Genomic DNA, 19,853 nt, shown 5'->3' on the forward strand with positions numbered 1-19,853 from the left:
CTCTGCATTGTATGTGACTGTGCTAGCGCTGCCTGTAACTTTTCTTCTCTAAACTGTCAGCTTTATTACTGTCCCTGTTCTTTCTGCTAAAGCCCTTGCGGTGCGGTGCTGCAGGGTGGTCTCTCGCCTATTTAATACTTAATTGGTGAGAGAGGTCACATACGTGGTGCCATCATGTCTGAAAGTGATTTTCCCCTCCGGCTACAGTGTACCACGTGCAAAGTACCGTTAGCGGAGGGGGAGGGTAGTGCGGAGGGCCTTTGCCGGCAGTGTTTGTCCATGGCGCGGCCTATTACGGTTACAGCACCGGTACAGGAGCCGCCCTGGGCTTGTTTCGCTCAGGCGTTAACAGCTTTAGTGGGCCAGTTAGCTCCGCAGCCCGCGTTTACTCCGATGGGTTTGTCCCAGCAGTCTGTGGTGTCGTCACCCATGCAGGGGTTCCCACGACAATTGGTGGTACCCCACAGTCTCCCTATTTCCCCGCTCCCGGGTTCTCAGGAGCCAGCGTGGGTTAACTCCCTGACGAGTTCTGTACAGCACTTGTCGGATGTGTTGCAAGGGGAGTCTGTGATGCGGCCTCATAAAAGGCCGGTGGCGTCTCTGTCCGCTCCTTATGAGGATGACGAAGGGACGTCTGATGATGGGGAGATTCTGGATCCTTATGATCAGGAACCTCTCCATACTAAGGACGCTGATGCTAAGTCCAAAGTATATATTCCTGGACTTATTCGGGCGGTCCGCACAGCCTTGGTGATTGAGGACGAAGTTCCCCCAGCGGCTAAATCTAAGTATGCCTTTTTCAAAGATGTGAAGGGCGATGCCACAGTCTTTCCTCTTTCGGGTCAGTTGGTGGACCATTTAGAGGAGGCGTGGAAACAACCTGGCAAAAGATACCAGCCGCAGAGACGCCTGGCGGTGGCTTATCCGTTCGCGGATAATTATTTTGCTAAGTGGGAATCCCCTCCACAGGTGGATTCTCACGTGACCCGTCATGTCCGTAGTGCCACATTGCCGATGCCATCCATGTCCTCCCTTAAGGATGCTACGGACCGCAAGGTAGAAATCTGCCTGAAGTCCGCTTATTCCCTTGCAGGGGGGGCAGCACAGCCGGCTATGGCCATTTGCTGGGTTGCCAGAGCGATGGAGCGCTGGGCGGATTCATTAGAGGCTTCTTTTGAATCCGACTGTCCGGCCGAACAGGTGGAGTTGATTGGCAATCTCCGTGATTCGGCCACCTACATCAACGAGGCGGCTCTAGACATTAGTACTCTGGTGTCTAGAATTTCTTCAGCAGCGGTAGCTGCTCGTCGCACCTTGTGGCTGCGATCCTGGAAGGCGGACGCAGATTCCAAGAAAGGTCTGGAAGCGTTGCCGTTTACCGGAGAAGTTCTCTTCGGTCCGGATCTGGATAAGATTGTGGCCACGCTGGCGGCAGCCAAATCTGCTTGTCTCCCGTTGGCCGCTGCTCCTTCTGGTTCTGGACCATCGTCCTTTCGGTCATCTAGGGCCCAGGACAGGCCCAAACCACAGTCGTTTCCTCGACAGGCTGGCCCTAAGAAATCGGTCAAGCCCCGGAAACAGGCATGGAGTACCAGACGTCCGGCCCCCAAGCCAGATGACAAGCCTGCGGCCAGACGGTCCGGGCCTCCCTTTGGGGGATCCCAGGGTGGGAGGCCGCCTGCTACAGTTCGCCCAGTGTTGGTCGACCACTACGACAGACACTTGGGTTCTGGAGGTGGTTTCCCACGGATACGCCCTCTCCTTCCGGCACAGACCCCCGGCTCGATTCTTCACCACGGGTCTACCATCAGACCGGAACAAGGCTACGGAGCTGCGGAAGGTATTGCACACTATGCTCCAGGCTGGAGTTATAGTGCCTGTTCCATTCTCCCAGAGGGGCCAGGGTTTCTATTCAAATCTATTTTTGGTACAGAAACCCAACGGGTCATATCGTCCGATTCTCAACCTCAAAGCACTCAACAAGTCTTTGCGGGTCCCGAAGTTTCGGATGGAGACCCTACGGTCCATCATTCTAGCGCTGGAACCTGGGGACTACATGGTGTCATTGGACATACAGGACGCTTACCTGCATGTCCCTATTCTTTTGCGCCATCAACAGTTCCTCAGGTTTGCAATCCGCAGTGACCACTTCCAGTTTCGGGCGTTACCTTTTGGCCTGGCAACAGCACCACGTGTTTTCACCAAGGTGATGGCGGTCATGGCGGCTTCTCTGCGGCTGCAGGGAGTCCGCATGTTGCCGTATTTGGACGACCTGTTATTGGTGGCAGGATCTCCAGAGCTCCTGTTACGCCACTTGGACCTGACCATTGCACTGCTGCAACGGCACGGCTGGCTAATCAACTGGCAGAAGTCCACTCTAATCCCGTCTCGGAGGATTCTGCATCTTGGAGCCTTATTGGACTCGGGACAGCAAAGGATCTTCGTGACGGAGGACAAGATCTCTGCTTTACAGTCAAGGGTGCGCAGTTGTCTGCACAGCCGCCGGGTGTCCTTACACTCGGCGATGAGGTTACTGGGCTCCATGGTGTCGGTGTTCGACATGGTGGAATACGCCCAGTTTCACTCCAGACCTCTGCAGCACCTGATCCTGTCCAAGTGGAACGGGCTGCCTCAGTCTCTGAAGTCCCGGACGATTGTGCTCACCCCGGAGGTTCGCCTGTCCTTTGCGTGGTGGTTACAGACGACCCACCTCAACAAGGGACGTCCGTTCTGGGTTCCAAATTGGGTCCTGTTGACAACGGACGCCAGTCTTCGGGGCTGGGGAGCAGTTTCGGGTCCACACTTGTTCCAGGGCAGGTGGACGCCGACAGAAGCGGAGCTTCCAATAAATATCTTGGAACTCCGTGCGGTCTTCAATGCTCTCCAGCAGGCACAGCGGTTTCTCCAGGGTCGCCCGGTGCAGGTCCAGTCGGACAACGCTACCACCGTGGCCTACATAAACAGGCAAGGAGGAACTCGCAGTCGGGCGGCTCTCGTAGAGGTCTCTCGGATCCTGGTTTGGGCGGAGCGCAATCTTCCGGCCATATCAGCGGTCTTCATCCCGGGAGTGCTAAATTGGGAGGCGGACTTTCTAAGTCGCCAGGACGTTCATCCGGGGGAATGGTCCCTGCACCCGGACGTTTTTCAACTACTGGTGGACAGGTGGGGTCTTCCAGAAATCGACCTCATGGCGTCCCGGCACAACAACAAGTTGCCGGTGTACGGGTCTCGCACAAGAGACGAAGGGGCGTCTCTGGTGGATGCTCTGTCCGTCCGGTGGACGTTCCGGTTCGCATACCTGTTCCCTCCGGTCTCCCTTCTTCCACGGGTAATCCGGAAATTCAAACAGGAAGGAGGGTCGCTCCTGTTGATAGCTCCCGCGTGGCCCAGACGGCACTGGTTCTCAGACCTTCAGGGTCTGTCCGTGGACAGTCCTCTGCGGTTGCCGCTACGACCGGACCTTCTGTCTCAGGGTCCTTGCCTTCACCCGGACCTGACTCGGCTGTCTTTGACGGCGTGGCTGTTGAGACGGCCATGCTGAGGTCCCGGGGGTTTTCCAGCTCTGTGGTGCGTACCATGTTACGAGCTCGGAAACCGTCTTCCGCGAGGATATACCATCGCGTGTGGCATACGTTCTTCCAGTGGTGTCGACCGAGAGGTTATGCACCGCGGGAGTTTCGTCTGTCTCGGATTCTCGCCTTCCTGCAAGCGGGACTAGATCATGGGCTTCGCCTTGCTTCTTTGAAGGTACAGGTTTCGCCCCTATCTGTCTGGTTTCACCGTAGGATTGCTACAATCCCGGATGTGCGCACCTTTATGCAGGGTGTTCTCCGCATTCAGCCGCCCTTTGTTCCACCTGTGGCGCCTTGGGATTTGGCTGTGGTCCTGAGGGCTCTCCAAGGACCGCCGTTTGAACCACTGGGCTCAGTGGATCTTAAATGGCTAACAGCTAAGACTGTTTTCCTTCTGGCCATTGCTTCGGCCAGACGTGTTTCTGAGTTAGGGGCTCTTTCTTGTAGACCCCCTTTCTTGGTTTTTCATGGGAACAGGGCAGTGCTCCGCACTCGGCCCGAGTTTCTTCCCAAAGTTGTTTCCCAGTTTCATGTTAACGAGGAAATAGTTGTTCCGGCCTTTAACTCACCGGGTCTTTCCGTGGGTGAGGCCTCTTTGGATGTTGTGCGGGCCTTAAGGACTTATGTTGACCGCACTTCTTCGTTTAGGAAGTCGGACGCTTTGTTTGTCCTCTATTGCTTCCGTAAAAAGGGTTGGCCTGCTTCAAAGCAAACTTTGGCAGCCTGGATCCGTATGGCTATTTCTGAAGCTTATCTTCATGAAGGCCTACCGGTCCCTCCTTTTCTGAAGGCTCATTCCACTAGGTCTGTGGGTCCTTCGTGGGCAGCTCGACGTGGTGCCTCGGCAGTTCAGATCTGCAAGGCTGCTACGTGGTTCTCTGTCCATACCTTCGTGAGGTATTACAGGTTTGACACCTTCGCCTCTCAGGATGCTTCCTTCGGGCGGCGGATTCTCCTTTCTGCACAGGAGCGTCCCCACCCTTAAAGGATACTGCTTTGGGACATCCCCAAGGTATCCTGTGGATACCCTATGGACCCTGAAGTAGAAAATATGAGATATGGTAAGAACTTACCCTTGTTATCTCTATTTCTACGAAGTCCATAGGGTTCCACAGGACTCCCGCCCTGTCGCACCTGTGCTGCAGATGGGCTTTGCTCTGGTCACCGGTTTTCCGTCTCCCTCTGGTGAGAATGTGATTCTTGTATGTGTCCAGATCTTTTTTCTCTCTCTTCCTTCTCCTCCTCCTGCCTATGGCTTGATAACTAACTGAGGTGCCTTGGCTCGGGGGCGGGGTATAGGAGGGGGACCCTAGTGCATCCTGGGAGGCTGAAAAGCTTAACTCTATGGTGCCCAGCGACTGACGTCACACCTATACCCCAAGGTATCCTGTGGAACCCTATGGACTTCGTAGAAATAGAGATAACAAGGGTAAGTTCTTACCATATCTCATATTTTCTGCAATGGAGTTCAGTAGGAATGCTCATTTCTTGTTAATCCTGATATTATAAAATAAAAGCCTAAAAAAACACAACGCAGCTGGAACAGCTCTGTTCACAGAATGAATAAATTAAATTGATCGGGAGGCTCAATAACCTCTATGCCCATCACAAACAGCCATCATGGGAAACCACTTTTAATTGACTGAGTGGGGAAGGCTTATCGTGATCAAATCAGTTTATAATCATTCTGTGCTTGTAAACAGTTAGTGCTAGTTTTTTAGATTATTTCCCACTGGATTATGATGGTACAAAAGAATATATTATGTTATAATGAAGTTGACAATGAGGGTGTTTATGGGCAATGTTGTATTTCAATAAAATTAACCAAATGTAACCTTTGGGTGTGTGGTATTGTTTGTTTTTCTACTTAAATCTGCCGTAATTTATACAAGAGTTCTCCTAATTATACAGTATAAAGAAAAACACATTATGCTAGTTTGGTCTAGGAAGCTATAAAAGCCTTGTGGAATCATATATTAGAATATAAAAGCCTTCAAAAACTAAACTCTGTTTTTCTGGCAGAAATGGTTTGATGGGGGATTCACAAACGGTCTTCCTATCCTGCCTACCGGACGAACTGTTACAGTATCTCCATTCTGTGGTCGGCAAGATATCTGCCCAGAAGATAAAGGACATGTTGACCTGTATTTTAATATAGCCATGCAGGATGTACTGGTAATTTATTTTTTTATACATACTGCTGACAGCTTAAGGGCCGAAGTCAATTAGCCACGATAACCCTTTTACATGTATAAATGTGACTTTTACGGGTGATGCAAATTTTAAGTTATTCAATTAGGGAGCAAGTTAATGTGTGATTAATTCTCCATAGGGTTTAACGTGACTTTTTTGTCGCGACTGCCTGAGCAGGTGAAGAGTTGTGGAAAATCCCAATTTTAAGGTACAAATATGGGGACTTGGTTCAGAACCACTGGGACAATGAGTAGGCACTTAGAGGTTTTTATTAATTAACTTAATTTGGTCAATAATTACATGTCATTTTTTTGGTGAAATTCTGCAAAATACAGAATAATGGTTTACAAGATGTAGGACAGGTATAAGGGGGTGCTTTACGATTAGGACAGAAGTTTTTAACCTTGCAGGTGGGAGTTACAGGTGTTTTTAACACATTTTTAAACGTGGTTTAAAATTATACAAATATATACTTAAAGGCATTTTATGCACCCCACATTTATCGAGAGCATTTATTTTGCAGAAAAACACTTGATTTCTATAATTTTTTCACTGTTATTGAATAATGCATATAACAGCAATTTGACACATTTTAAGAACCCCAAATACTTTGCTTTTGACTACTCAGACTTTGTATAGTATTATCCAATATTAGTGTGCATTTTTTGGGGTACAGGCTGATTTCGACCATTTTCACCCACTCTTAATGCGGGTGTTACTGAATTACCATACGAATGCCAGAAGAAGCCTTTTCCAATTGAATTGGGCGTTAAGCAGGAGTGTGCATACATGCGTTAAGTGAAATTATCGGGAGATATGCACATTAATTTAACACAGTACACTAATTGCGGCTAATTGAATTTGGCCCTATATGTTTTAATATAATTAATTATGCTGAAAATTACCATTGTAATAGGATAAGCAGGGGATGTTAAAAACCTGTACTTTATAAAATATAGTCTCCAGATATTGTTCATGTTTCAGTATGTCTGGTCTAAATATTGAACTACTAGGCAGAGCATGAGAAGTTTGAAACAATATTTTTATATAATTCTATGGGGACTATTATTTAAGCCTTGGACGGAGATAAAGTGCCAACCAACCAGCTCCTAACTGTCATTTTCCAAACACAGCCTGTGACATGGCAGTTAGGCTCTGATTGCCTGGTACTTTATCTCTGTTCACTTTATCTCCATCCAAGGCTTAGTAATAGACCCCTATGTTGGCTAATATAGCCTTGATATTCAAAATATCTGTATTAGAGCTAGCAGTATATATGCTGTGTTACAAAATATATTAAGGTTCTGCCACATGATATGCTTTTATGTTCATCATTTAACTTGTCTAAAAGGTTATTGATGAAGAGAGTATTAGTCTAAACATCTTGTCCCTGTTGTATTCTTCTTTGTCTGTTTGTTGAAAACATTTATGGCAAAGGGTATAATATCTTGCATATTGTACACAAAATTATAAGAACATAACAAATTATCATATATATTCAAAATACACAAGTTTAAAAACCAATAAAAAAAATCTTAATACACATACAACAGACACATGCACTGAAACTAACACACAAATACATAAATTCATCTCCGCTACCCTCCCAGCATGATAAACTAACCTGCCATTCAGACCCAAGACATGAACAACAGCTTGATTTGATAAACATCTAAACCTTATCCTAAGTGAACTATGTATACTATTTTCTGATACCACTGTGGCAGCATGCACAAGTACTGTTTTATATACAGTAAATCAGAGCTGTTAGAGGAAGCAGTGGCAATACAGTATTTATCATGGGTGCAGAGTGTGCTGTGCACATGGGTCCCTGGGTGACCCCACACTGCACACCCTGCAGCCAGGACTGACCAGTGTGCCTCCTGTGCGGTCCGCTGACTCCCTATGCTCCTCAGGCAGCACCATCTTGTTAGTGATGTATTCAATAAAATGGTGCCGCTCAGGAGCTAGCTAAGACTCTGGCACTGTGCCAGAGTCTTTGCTCTCTTCTGCGCGTGCGCCATCTTTCCAAATGTATCACCGGTAAGATGGCACCACATTAGAATGGATAGGGAGCGGTGCACCACACAGGAGGCAAGAGGCACATTTCATCAGGTACAGGACCCTGCTTCATGATGGCTGCACGTGGGGCTCCCCCCCCCCAGTTCTTAATATGTCCCTGAAAGGAAGACTCAGGCAAGAAAGGTATACTGTATGTGGAAAACCATTGGGGAGTGCAAAGAAAGTAGTGGCTCACATGAACTATAAGTACTGTACCTGCAGTTAAAGGTGTAATTGGTGTGTTTTTATGGAATTTGTATAGATGTTGGTTACAACAAAGTCCAGTATTTATCTCCTAAACATATCCAATACTAGAAAAATAAACTACATGATCTATATATGACTTTGGTTGCCATGGTTGTGATCCTCCGCTTGTGATGACGAATAGTATATGCAGTTACACGTATATTTGTATACTGTATGTAGCAAATTAATAATATATGTTTGCTTTGTTTCATTACAATATTTGCTCTATTGGGTGAATGTTAACTGAAGTATTGTAACTATTGATAATATGCAATTAAAGTTCACAATACAATACATTAATCTTAAAGTTTGAAGTGACTATACAAACAATAATAATAATAATAATAATAATAATAATTTGTCTTCATTTAAACTTCTGCACAGCTATCCCCAGCCAATTTTGAAAGACTCCGTCAAGCATTGTTTCCACCAAGCCAAGCCAAAATGGAGACCATTTTTCAAGATGGATTTGAAGATGCTGTAAAATTTTTACGATCTGAGAATTGGTATGAATAAAGCAAAAGATGTTGTAATAGCTGTTAAATTAAGTAAAACATTTTTTTATTAAGAGATTATGTGACTTTTTTTCCCTTGATGCTCATGTTGGAAACACCATTAATCAATTGCAAATACATTAAGTTTAAGCACAGTCTTGAGAAATGCCTTTTGTTTTTTATGTGTCAAAGAGATGAAGAATTAGGTTAAAAGAAAAGTGGAGGCATAACTGAAAACTGTGGCTAATAACAAAGTGAAGTTGCAAGTATACGTCGTTATACAGTTCTGTGAGTTTAATTTTTTATTTAATTAAATATAAGCAACACATTTCATCAAAAGGAATGCTACGATTTATATATATTTTTTTAAATATGTAATGTTCTTTTAAGGACATTTTTCTTTATAATTATATGCACATTTTGGTTGTAAATAGTAACCTTTTCTTATATTTTATGGTAAACATTCTTTTCTCTGTGAAAGCATATTAAATGTTGTATGTTGATAGGAGACTAAGGTGATTGCATATGTCATGTACTTTCGGCCTGTTGCGTCTTACAAAACAAAATACAGTAAGTGCACTGTTGGGATAAAATATATCAGCTTACTTTTTTCATCAGCATATATAACTTGCAAACAAACTCTGAGGTCTATGTAGTTTAGTGCTTGTACTGTACATTATTTCAATAAGTGGCTCAGACCAAGTTAGAACAATATCCATTAACGCAGCACTGACCATTCAACATACAGTACACAAACATTACAGATACAGTATTTGCAGCACAGTAAGAGCCCCACATACTACTTACCCATTTCTGCAAATAATTTTTATTTCTTTTAATGTTACTACTTGAGGGCAAGATGGTTAATGCCTGCTTTTTTATATTTTTGTATGATTTTAAGAAGTCAGCGGACTGGATTTAAAAACAAATATTTATACAAAAGAAAGCACAATACTGATAATGGCTCATTGTTCTGCTTTCTTTTTTAATAGTGTATGGTGAAAAGGGTACATTTATAATTCTTTATTTAAATAATTCACAGTTAGACTGTGTTAGAATCAAATAAAGTAAACTACAATGCAAATTTGTTCTGAAAATTAATTTTAACTAGATTACCCAAAATCAAGGAAGACCAGATGAGAGATTTAACAAAAGGGTAGACTGGATGAGGGCTTGATGTAGTAAACTAAGAGGAAACTGATGCTGCCCTTTAAAGTCACTGTACAATAAACCAGGAAATAGGGGAGTCCACCTATATTTCTCTAATACATGCCATGGGGCATTACTTATGGGTAGGGATGTGTAGGCTCGGATAGGTTCGAGTTTGCACGTTGAGTTCGGAATTTTCCCTCGAAAAAAACGGAACTCAGAAAGAGGCAAAACGTCATCTTGCATGGACGAACATCATCATTCCTGGACAAAAGTCCAGGAATGATGATGTTCGTCCAAGCAAGATGACGTTTTGCCTCTTTCTGAGTTCCGTTTTTTTGGAGGGAAAAATCCGAACTCAACGTGCAAACTCGAACCTATCCGAGCCTGCACATCCCTACTTATGGGGGGAATGGGACATTGTTGATATAATTGTTTTGCACATAGAGAGATCTTTTAAATTCCTAATATATCAAATGTAAATAAATGAATATCTATTAATCTTCAGAAAGTAATGACACATTTATTGATCAATAAAATACAGCAATCATAAAAATATAAATAGATGTAAAATACTGTCAGTATTAGAACATTGATATGCAATTTTGACTGAAAGATATTTTAGAAATGTAATTTCCACAGATTATGTACATAAAGGGTCTAGATTAAAATCCATTTTGTGATGTATAATCCAAAACCTAAAGTGTCTCATCCTTTCAAATCTAATTTTGCAGACAATCTACAGACAAACAATCAGTTGAAGTATAATTTGGGGTATAAATGACTTAATTCTCATTTCAGATTTTATATGGGAGTATTACTATGTACTTAGTGAGGCTCTAATTAAACTCATTAAATAGATGTACAAAAAGAAAATAATCATTACCTGCATACCTCATACTTAGTGGTATATTTACTAAAGTGTGGGTTTATAGAAGTGGAGATGTTGTCCATAGCAACCAATCAGATTCTAGCTATTATCCTGTAGAAGGTGCTAGATAAATAAGTAGAATCTGGTTGCTATGGGCAACTTCTCAACTTCTTTAAACCTGCACTTTAGTAAATATACCCCTTAGTATGCAAGTTGTCTTTGCCACCTGCTCCAAACAATTGCCAGTGTACACTGAAGATCAGAGGAAGCTGTGTCATATCACATAGTTTATATTAGATCTTTAGCTTTCTAATCACCACCTCCCACAGCTGGGTGTCTGTCTCCATTACATACAAGAGAAAGCAAGTTCACTGTTGGAACAATAACTCACTTTAAAGATCATTTGTAAGTACTACAAGGTGTTTCACTCACTATGCCCAAATAGTTTTTCTTGTAACTTTTAAAGTTATTGACATAATTTAGTGAAATTTGACATGGCTCCACAACGTGTCTGTGTGTTACTTGCTTATATGAACCGGTACACAGCTGAACAACATATATATTTTTTGTTCAGACATACTGAAAAACTAGTCGAGAAAGGTTCATATTGGCACATACTGTAACACACAGACATGTTGAATGTGGATGCCTCAGTACACAACACCACTGTCAGATGCAGGGATACCTACTGACTCCCAGTGGTTCTCTAGAGGTTGGGCTGCAGCACAGTCCAAAATTCAAATGGGAACCACACCAACTGCCATCCTCACTAGCAGTTGGTGTGGCTCCCCTATTTGTATTTTGGACTGTGCTGCTGACTAGGGTGGTGAACAGTTGGCTTTCACTTCCTGCATGCGTGAACAGCTGGCCTGGATGTTAATGGCGAACACCTTCAACACTTACTATGATTTCCTCATGTTTCTCATAGACCAATTTCACTAAATGATGCCAATTACTTTAAAAGTTATAAGAAAAATATTGGGGCTAATAGCGAGTGAAACACCCTGTATAATTCAGAACTGCAATAAAAGCTCTTGTTCACCATACTGAATATGTCAGACAGACTCCTTCCGCATTTCTCCGCTACCTGACATTGCAGTTTCATCAGAGGAATTAAGATGGAATTACACAATTCTCCTTTCGAACCCCAAGCTAACAATAAACATTAATTATCAATCTCTAAAACTGCAAAGAAATATCAGAATAAAAATACAGATACAGACATCGTTTAAAATGTTCTAACAATTACTATTTACAAAATATCAAGTGTGCGAATAGTGGTGAGTGGCTACCAAATTTGTTTTGTGCTGCAATTTTGTTTTCAATTTAGCAGATAAACACATTTCTGAACAGAAGGAACTGTGGCTCCTGCTGCAATGTAAACTAGCATAATTAAAGCAACATCACAATTTCACTAGTCACTCAAGCTTATCAACTACAGTATAAACATAGAAATGCAAATATGAATGCAATCTTTTAATGGGTTGGGTATGGGTTGCCGGCAGACAGGATTCCGGGGGTCAGGATCCCGAAGCTGGGATCCCGACAGGGTTAACATACTGACATTAGTTGGTCGGTATGCTAACCCTCCCTTCCTGGTGCCTAACCCTAACCTCCCCCCCTCCCCGCATCCTAACCTAAGCCTCTCCCCTTAGTGCCTAACCCCGCACCCTAACCCTGCCCCTAACCCCGGTACTTACCTTCGGGATGCCGACAGTTAGTATTCTGGATCCAGGTTCCCGACTGCTGTTGGGATTCCAGCATCAGTTAGACCGTCGGCATCCCATCAGCCGGAATGTTGACTACATCCCCTTTTAATTACCCTTCTGGTGGCCACCTACTCCTAGGAAAATAAATGACAAACTTATCTAGATTGTAGCACTTTCTGAGTGTTCATATTGTGATATTCAATATTGTTGTGTTATTTTCCAGAAAGTATTCCACCCAGATCCACCTATATTGTATCACACATGCAGAGACTTCCTCAAACATAATCTTTAGATCTGTGGCTCCATCTTAACTACCATGTTAGAGAACTCACTTTATAAGCTTAATTTCTTTAATTAGGCTGCAGTTGTGTAAATAGCACATGCTTCTTAATTAAAATAGTGAAACTTTTATATGGACACTATGCTGTTCCATCTCAATGATAAGAAGCCAGTCCATCTACCAAAATCTAAAAAGGATGCAAAATTCCAAAGTTCACCATGACTGGAGTGTCCACTCCCACTTAGTTATTTAACAGAGCAACCACACTAGGATAGTGATACACCCCCTGAAGAAGTAAAGTAATGTGACAAAAAGCATTCAGAGCTACCCTTTATTCTAGCCACATACTGCTTCTTACACAAGCAACTGAGTGATTTCCAAAAGGGAGATTCCTCATATGATGCAGTTATGTGCTTATTTGATACCTATATACTATGTTTTCTATATTGCTATTAATTTTACTAGTATATTTAAGCTTCAAATGTGATTGCTTTAACAAATGCAAACTCATAAAAATCCACACCAGATACCCACACTCACTGCTGTTACAAGAAAGGATATGCTGCTGAGGACTAGGCTCCATTTGGGAGCACACCACAAGTGTAAAAACACTGGCTTTCTAATTTAAAATCTTACATATGTCCACTTCAGATGATTAATTCCACTTATTTTCCTTTATTTGAAGTGCTGTATATTGAGGTAACCACCAGTGACTGTCAGAAAGACTAAAGCTGGCCACACACTAGACCAACTTACATCCAACCAGCCAACTTGTTAATTGGTTGGAGTGAAAATCTGGTAAGGTATGGGAGCAACTGATGTTCAGCAATTTGCTCCTAAATGCCAGAAAACAGATGAAAATGGTCGTTCAGACAAGTTTGTTAAATGTTTGATCTAAACTATTTGTTAAAACAACAGTTTTTGTCCATTTTCCAGTGTTTGGGAGCAAATTGCTGATGGTCAGTTACCAGATTTTCATTCCAACCAACTAGTTGGCTGGTTGGACAGATAATCTTTAGATGTGTGGCCAGCTTTAGTGGCTCAGCACAAGCAAAGGCATAGAACATTAAAGGGTCTATTTACTAAGCAGTGTTAGGAGACAAACTGAAAAGTGATAAGGTGCCAGCCAATCAGCTCCTTACTGCCCTCTCACAGGCTGTGTTTGAAAAATGACAGTTGGGAGTTGATTGGCTGGCACCTTATCACTTTTCACTCTGTCTCCTTACACTGCTTAGTAAATAGACTCCTAGGGATCAAATGTTTGAGACTTCATCCTTTATTACTTTTTCCCTTCTACCTTTTCCCTCTTCCTCACATGCCATACTTCACATCCAACAGAAAAGAAGTTCTTTGTTATATATTTATCTGTATATTTTTTTATAATTCCCATGATGACTGGAAGCACTCTGTGGACAAGTAATTATTTATCACGTCAATAGGCATGTGGGGACATTATTCTTTAAATACAATAAATATAAGGTCTCATTGACTACATCTAGTAATGTAGAGGCCTGACTTATGAGCATGTTTGCCATTTTGCGGGAGACCAATCCTGTTCTACTTCTTCATACATATGATGCATAGAATAACTTAGAAACTAATCAGCTTTCTACTGCTACAACTTAACAAAGAACAGACTTCTGTTCATTACCTAATACATGACCAACTTTCATTTTCATATCTGCCTGTTGGTAGCTCTACGGTTTGAGGTATGTGCCATCCCCCCCTGCCTATTCTGTGGTGAATTACTGTAGCTCATTGCTACACCTACCTAGTAGAAACCTTTATATCAATATTACGAAGAAATACCAATATTATCAAGGAGATTTAATATAAACATAATAATTGGGATGATACATGGTTTCTTCCAAATTGAACCACATCTGAAACGCTACATACAGTATCAATAGCAACCAGTGTCTAATTACCAACTTCTCTCTTTTTCTCTCCTCATATTTCTTCACCCGCCCGAGCTTTGGATCTAAGATGGCCATTTATTATTGCACTTAAATGTAAAATAACAAAAATCCAACAAGAATTTAACAGAGCTTCCCTTAAAAACAGAACAGATGCTTTCAGAATTAAAATGGCTTGATACATAATATTACTTGCTAGCTGAAGTACCCGGCATTGCCCGGGTTGAAATCTTCAAGTTATTAAGTTTTATTATGTGATGTCGTCCAAATCCATCCAGTGGAAGGCCCAAAACAGGCTCCCTTGGTCGAAGTTCTGCCAGGAGCATTCCGTCACGAGGTCTGACCGGGACTCCAACCACTCCATTAGGCATCCCAGACCAGTTGCCACCCCTCTGTGAAGTTTTCATCCAAATCCATCTAGTGAAAGGCTAAGAACAGGCTCCCCAGGTCAAAGTTCTGCCCAGTGTACACCAACTGGAGGTCCGACCAGGACCTCAACCACCTAGCATTTCTTCTGGGATTTAATGCTACCACTCTAAAGTTTTCATTTAAATTATGTGATGTCGTCCAAATCCATCCAGTGGAAGGACCAGAGCAGGCTCCCTGGGTCAAAGTTCTGCCCAGTGTACACCAATAGAAGGCCGACCGGGACCCTAACCTTCCTAAAACCTAGCCAGGATCAAACTGGACCAACTCACTTTGGTTTCATCCCAATCAGTGCAGTGGTGTTCGGATGCATAACCGGACATACAAACATACAAAACAGAACAATTAATTTTATATATAAGATAAAGAGTTTTCTAATGTGCTAACACCGAAACTACAGACATGTTCAACTATATTTTAGAGGAAACATTCTTTGATCCTGCGTTCACCTTAGCCAATATTGTAGTGATTCCAAAATTCAGTCTGGTACCCTACCCTTTTGTTTAACCATATGCCCAATTCATTACTAAATGGTGAACTCAAATATTAAGCAAACTAACTAGTTGTAGTGGGGATTGTCCCAGGCCCTTAAGCCAAAGACCATATAACAGATGAACAGAAGACTTATATAACTTTATACACAAGAAAGACTTTCCCTCCCAGTGCCAGAGCTCAACACTAAAAAACTGTCAACTGTATTTCTTAATCTCCTAAATTTTAATGTGTTATCCTCTAGGGCAGAGTTTCCCAAACTCTGTCATTACAGACCAGGTTTTAAGGACATCCATTCTTGAATTCCATGGTTAAATCAAATTGACCGAGATAGTAATTACGGTAAGTCACCTGTTCTCAAGCATGGATATCCTTAAAACCTGGACTGTAATGGCAGAGTTTGGGAACCTCTGCTCTAGGGGCTTTCACAGTAAATTTATCCATGACACCTCAATTTGCTGGCTATGTTGACGAATGGGGTCTTTTCCTTACTCTTTGGTATTTACAATGGTACAAGACAAGGCTGCCCTATCTCACAAATTATTTTTACACTAATAATTAAACTTCTGAACCTCATCCACAGCTAAATATTTCAGGTGTTACATCAGGTCACTTGGAGCTTTAAATAGTACCTTACACAAGCCTGTTTTTCTGCAGACACTGCTGAAGGAGATCAAGATCTACAGCTCCCTCTCGGAATATAAAATTCAGGTTCATAAAACTGAAGTGTTGGATTTTTACCTCCCTCACAATTCTAAAATGGCCCTAGAGCAGCAGTTTCCTTTCAAGTGGTACCTGAAAGAATTCAAGATTCTTGGCAGCAATATAGCTAAACAATATCACCTGCTCTTTCAGGTGTATTATTCACAATTACTTTCCAAAATCAAAAATAATCAAGTATTTTGGGAACGACAATACATCTCCTGGATGCAGTAAAAAGTGACACATTGCCAAGGTTACATTATTTTTATTAGGCTCTTACTTTTTTAAATCCCTCCCTAAGCAGTCAAATGTATTCCACATGTAACTTGTCTGCTTTTGTGGTCTAAAAATATCCATGTGCACGTTTATAAATCCCACAACGATTGATGCAAGGCAGTGTATTTGGGCATAGTAAACTTCATATGATCTCTGACAATTTCTGACATTAGTAATCAAAGAAAATATCACATTTCACTACAGTTTGGGTTCTACTACAGTGGCCAGGTTATGTGCTTATTATACAGCTGTGATCAGGGTCAGGATGTGTCTGAAGGTTCAACAACTGGAAATTTCCCACATTAGTAAGGCACTGTCTACAAAATAAAATGAAAAAACATTGTACTTCAGCTTTAATACAATTATAATCCGAGGATTTCATTATATCTTCAGAGTCTTCCTTCTCCCCCACTTTCCTGAGCTTTCACACCTGTAGCTGTCATTATATGCATAAACATATTAATGTCAATAGATTAAGGAAATTAATTAAAACATAGTAGGCTATTACAGTAATAATATAAAGATCACAACAGAGACATAAGCAATTTAACTCTGCAGGAAGACAACATGTGGAAAAACTAATTAAATCAGAACTCAAAATTCATCACAGACAGGAACAATTTCCCTGTGCAGTGCCAATAGTAGCTGTAATTTGCAAAGTGCATCGACATAGCATAGTATACAAAGTTCATGCAGCCAGCAGCCTTCAAGGTGCACGCTTGCTCTATGCCTCTGAAAAGTAGAAGTGCATTTACTGTAGGTGTGCAAAATCTGAACAGACTCACTATGCAGAAGTGTAACTGTTACCCCAAAACCTTAAGCTAGGTACACACTATATGAGTATCTGTCCAATCTAGCGGGTAGGAATGAAAATCTGGTAATGTATGTGAGCAAATAACAATTGACCATTCTGTCCCAAAACACTGGAAAATGGTTAAAAACGGATGTTCGGAAAAAAATTAATTCAAACTGATTTAACCAAATTGTCTGAACGACCATTTTTGTCTGTTTTCCAGTATTTGGGAAGAAATGGTTGATAGTCATTTGCTCCCATGCGTTCCAGATTTTCATTCTGAACAGTCAGATTGGACAGTTAATCTTATGGTGCATACACACGGTCAGATTTGTCAGACTTGTCAGATTTGTCAGATGAACGATTGAACGATTAAACGATTTGAACGATTTGAACGATTTTACCAAAGTTTTGAACGATTTGAACGATTGAACGATTTTTGACTGCATTAAAATGAATGGAATCGTCCAAGTCTGACTGCAAACACATCAGATGTCAGAAATCGTTATCTGACCATCGGGAACGCGCATCGTTGATCGTCCATCGTTCAGGCATGTCAGATATGAACGATTTTCCTTCAGATATGAACGACTGAACGATTTTTAAATCGTTATCGTTCATATCTGAAGGAAAAATCTGACCGTGTGTATGCACCATTAGTGTGTATCTAGCTCTGAACACTTATGAATTAAACTGTCCACATTTTCTCCATTCTATCCTATAATACTGCGACTTTTAGACTTATCTATGGTCTACATTAAAAAGAGCTTGGGACAATGGTAAATGTATGACTTGGGTTTGAACCTTTTTTTATTACATTGCTCAGATTGGGGCTTATGTAGAGTTGGACACAATTTACAGCTTTACAACAAAAATGTAGGCGTAAATTGCTTCTATAAAGTACAAGCAGTATGTGTAATATGTAGAGTCTGGTATCTTAAGATATCTACGACTGTACAGATTACTTAGAATGCATTTTTTGTTAGTAATGTACAGTATGCAAATAGTGCAATATGTTATGCTAGCAACATATTATGTCACTGAATTACATGGGGGAATCCATGTGGTCTGACCTCAGAAAATGTGAAGCCCCACTGTACAATATAATTACAAGTCCTTGTTGTTAGGCATTAGCATCGGGGCTCTATAAGGAGCAAGTTAAAGAAGTTATCCCTGGACCCCATGTAATTTTTTAATAATATCTGTGGGTTTTTAATTATCTGTGTGTGTGTGTGCGTGTGTTTTTTATCTTCATTTCTCTTTGGTGCATTATACAGTAGGTATCACAGTGTCCTGAATTCCAGGGCTTGGTTTCACTTGTAAATCCTCAAGTGTCAGTATAACATGGAAATGTTGAAGCTTGTAGTACTACAAGCTCCAGCATGGCCAAATAGGGTTCTGGAACCTGAAGTGTGCCAAGGAAAGATGATAATTTTAACCCTATAATTTTATTATCCCACACCTAAGGGTGTGAAAATGCCCTAGTCCTTTTGGAATTAATTGTAATGAAGGCACAATCCACCTAGTGAATACAGTCACATGCTAACCAGCTTTCTATAGTGCCAAAAGCCCTGTCTGTTATAGCCTAGTACTGGCAGTAGCAATTTTGGGATTGACCAAATGTTTTGATCTCCCCCGCCCCTTTCCAAAATTCCTGCTAGAGCAATATGTTCAAATTGCTAACTGGTGACTTAATGCTACTTTTTACAGATCCCTATATTCTCATTCTCTCCCTGTCTTTCTTAAACACATTGGGCCTATTTCTGAGTTGCATACAATGCCGGTATTCATGCAAATAGTCGATGCTTTTTGTGTCTAAGTTGCTAAAATGTTGCACTTCATATGAGTCACATGGTTAGTATGCTGTCACGTTTGTTTGTGAAACTGGACTGGAGTCTTTGGCTCGAATGGACTCTTGGATGAGCGGCTTGAAAGCTGGGTGGCCTAATATAGTTTCTGCTCATGGACTAGAGTAAGGAGTGGTGGAATGTATTGAAAGTGCACTTTGTGTAACTGGTAGCCAAGATGGGTTGTAGTCATCATCTCAGCGTGCGGGATGCTGACGGTCGTAATACCAGCGCCGGAATCCCGAAACCAAAATCCTGACCGCCGGCATCTTGAAGGTAAGTATTGGGGATTAGGGGGAGGGTCTGGCTTAGGCACCGGGCAGGGGAAGATTAGGGTTAGGCACTAAGAAAGGAGGTTAGGTTTAGGTATCAGGGAGGAAGGGTTAGGGTTAGGCACAGACAAGGGACAGATTAGGGTTAGGCACTAAGGGGGAAGGTTAGGGTTAGGCACCGTCGAGGGGCAGGTTAGGCACCAGGGAGGGGTAGGGGTAAGAATTAGTCTTACCTTATTTAGCAAAGGGTGTCAGGATTCTGACTGTTGGGATGCCACTGTTGGTATTCTGATCAGCGGCATCCTGACCGCTGGGATCCCATATACTGTACAACCCGCCAAGATCTGGCTGCTGGCCCCTGGAGGCACTGGTGGAACAGACAGAGTCTTTGTTGGAACCAGAGTGGAGATAATTGATGCACACAGGTGCAGGTAGACAAGATGAAGGAGAGCTTTGGTAACTTCAACCAGGCTAGAACCAGATGGGAACTGGATCAAGTGGAACTTGTAGTAGCTCTGGGCCAATCTGGGACCAGAATACACTGAACCAAATTG

At 42.2% G+C, this 19,853-nt stretch overlaps 1 protein-coding gene across 6 annotated transcripts in view; it reads left to right on the forward strand.

Annotated features, from left to right (window-relative positions):
- Positions 1–19,853, forward strand: part of PNPLA4 (patatin like domain 4, phospholipase and triacylglycerol lipase) — a 101,785-nt gene that overhangs the window by 59,053 nt on the left and 22,879 nt on the right. For 4 of the 6 annotated variants that reach the window (XR_015870227.1, XR_015870233.1, XR_015870229.1 and 1 more), the window contains 2 exons: positions 5,595–5,747; positions 8,457–8,578. Coding sequence is in view for 3 of the 6 variants with exons in the window: in XM_088451533.1 (XP_088307659.1) it covers positions 5,595–5,747; positions 8,457–8,578 (275 nt within the window). In the remaining 3 variants the exon portion in view is untranslated. Of the gene's footprint in view, positions 1–5,594; positions 5,748–8,456; positions 8,643–8,758; positions 9,040–19,853 lie in introns of those variants that run through there. The other 2 variants (XM_088451536.1, XM_088451535.1) reach the window with 2 other exon arrangements.

This window comes from Taudactylus pleione, unplaced genomic scaffold (genome assembly GCF_031769625.1).
Source record: "Taudactylus pleione unplaced genomic scaffold, aTauple2 ptg000026l, whole genome shotgun sequence".
In the NCBI taxonomy this organism is placed as follows: domain Eukaryota; kingdom Metazoa; phylum Chordata; class Amphibia; order Anura; family Myobatrachidae; genus Taudactylus; species Taudactylus pleione.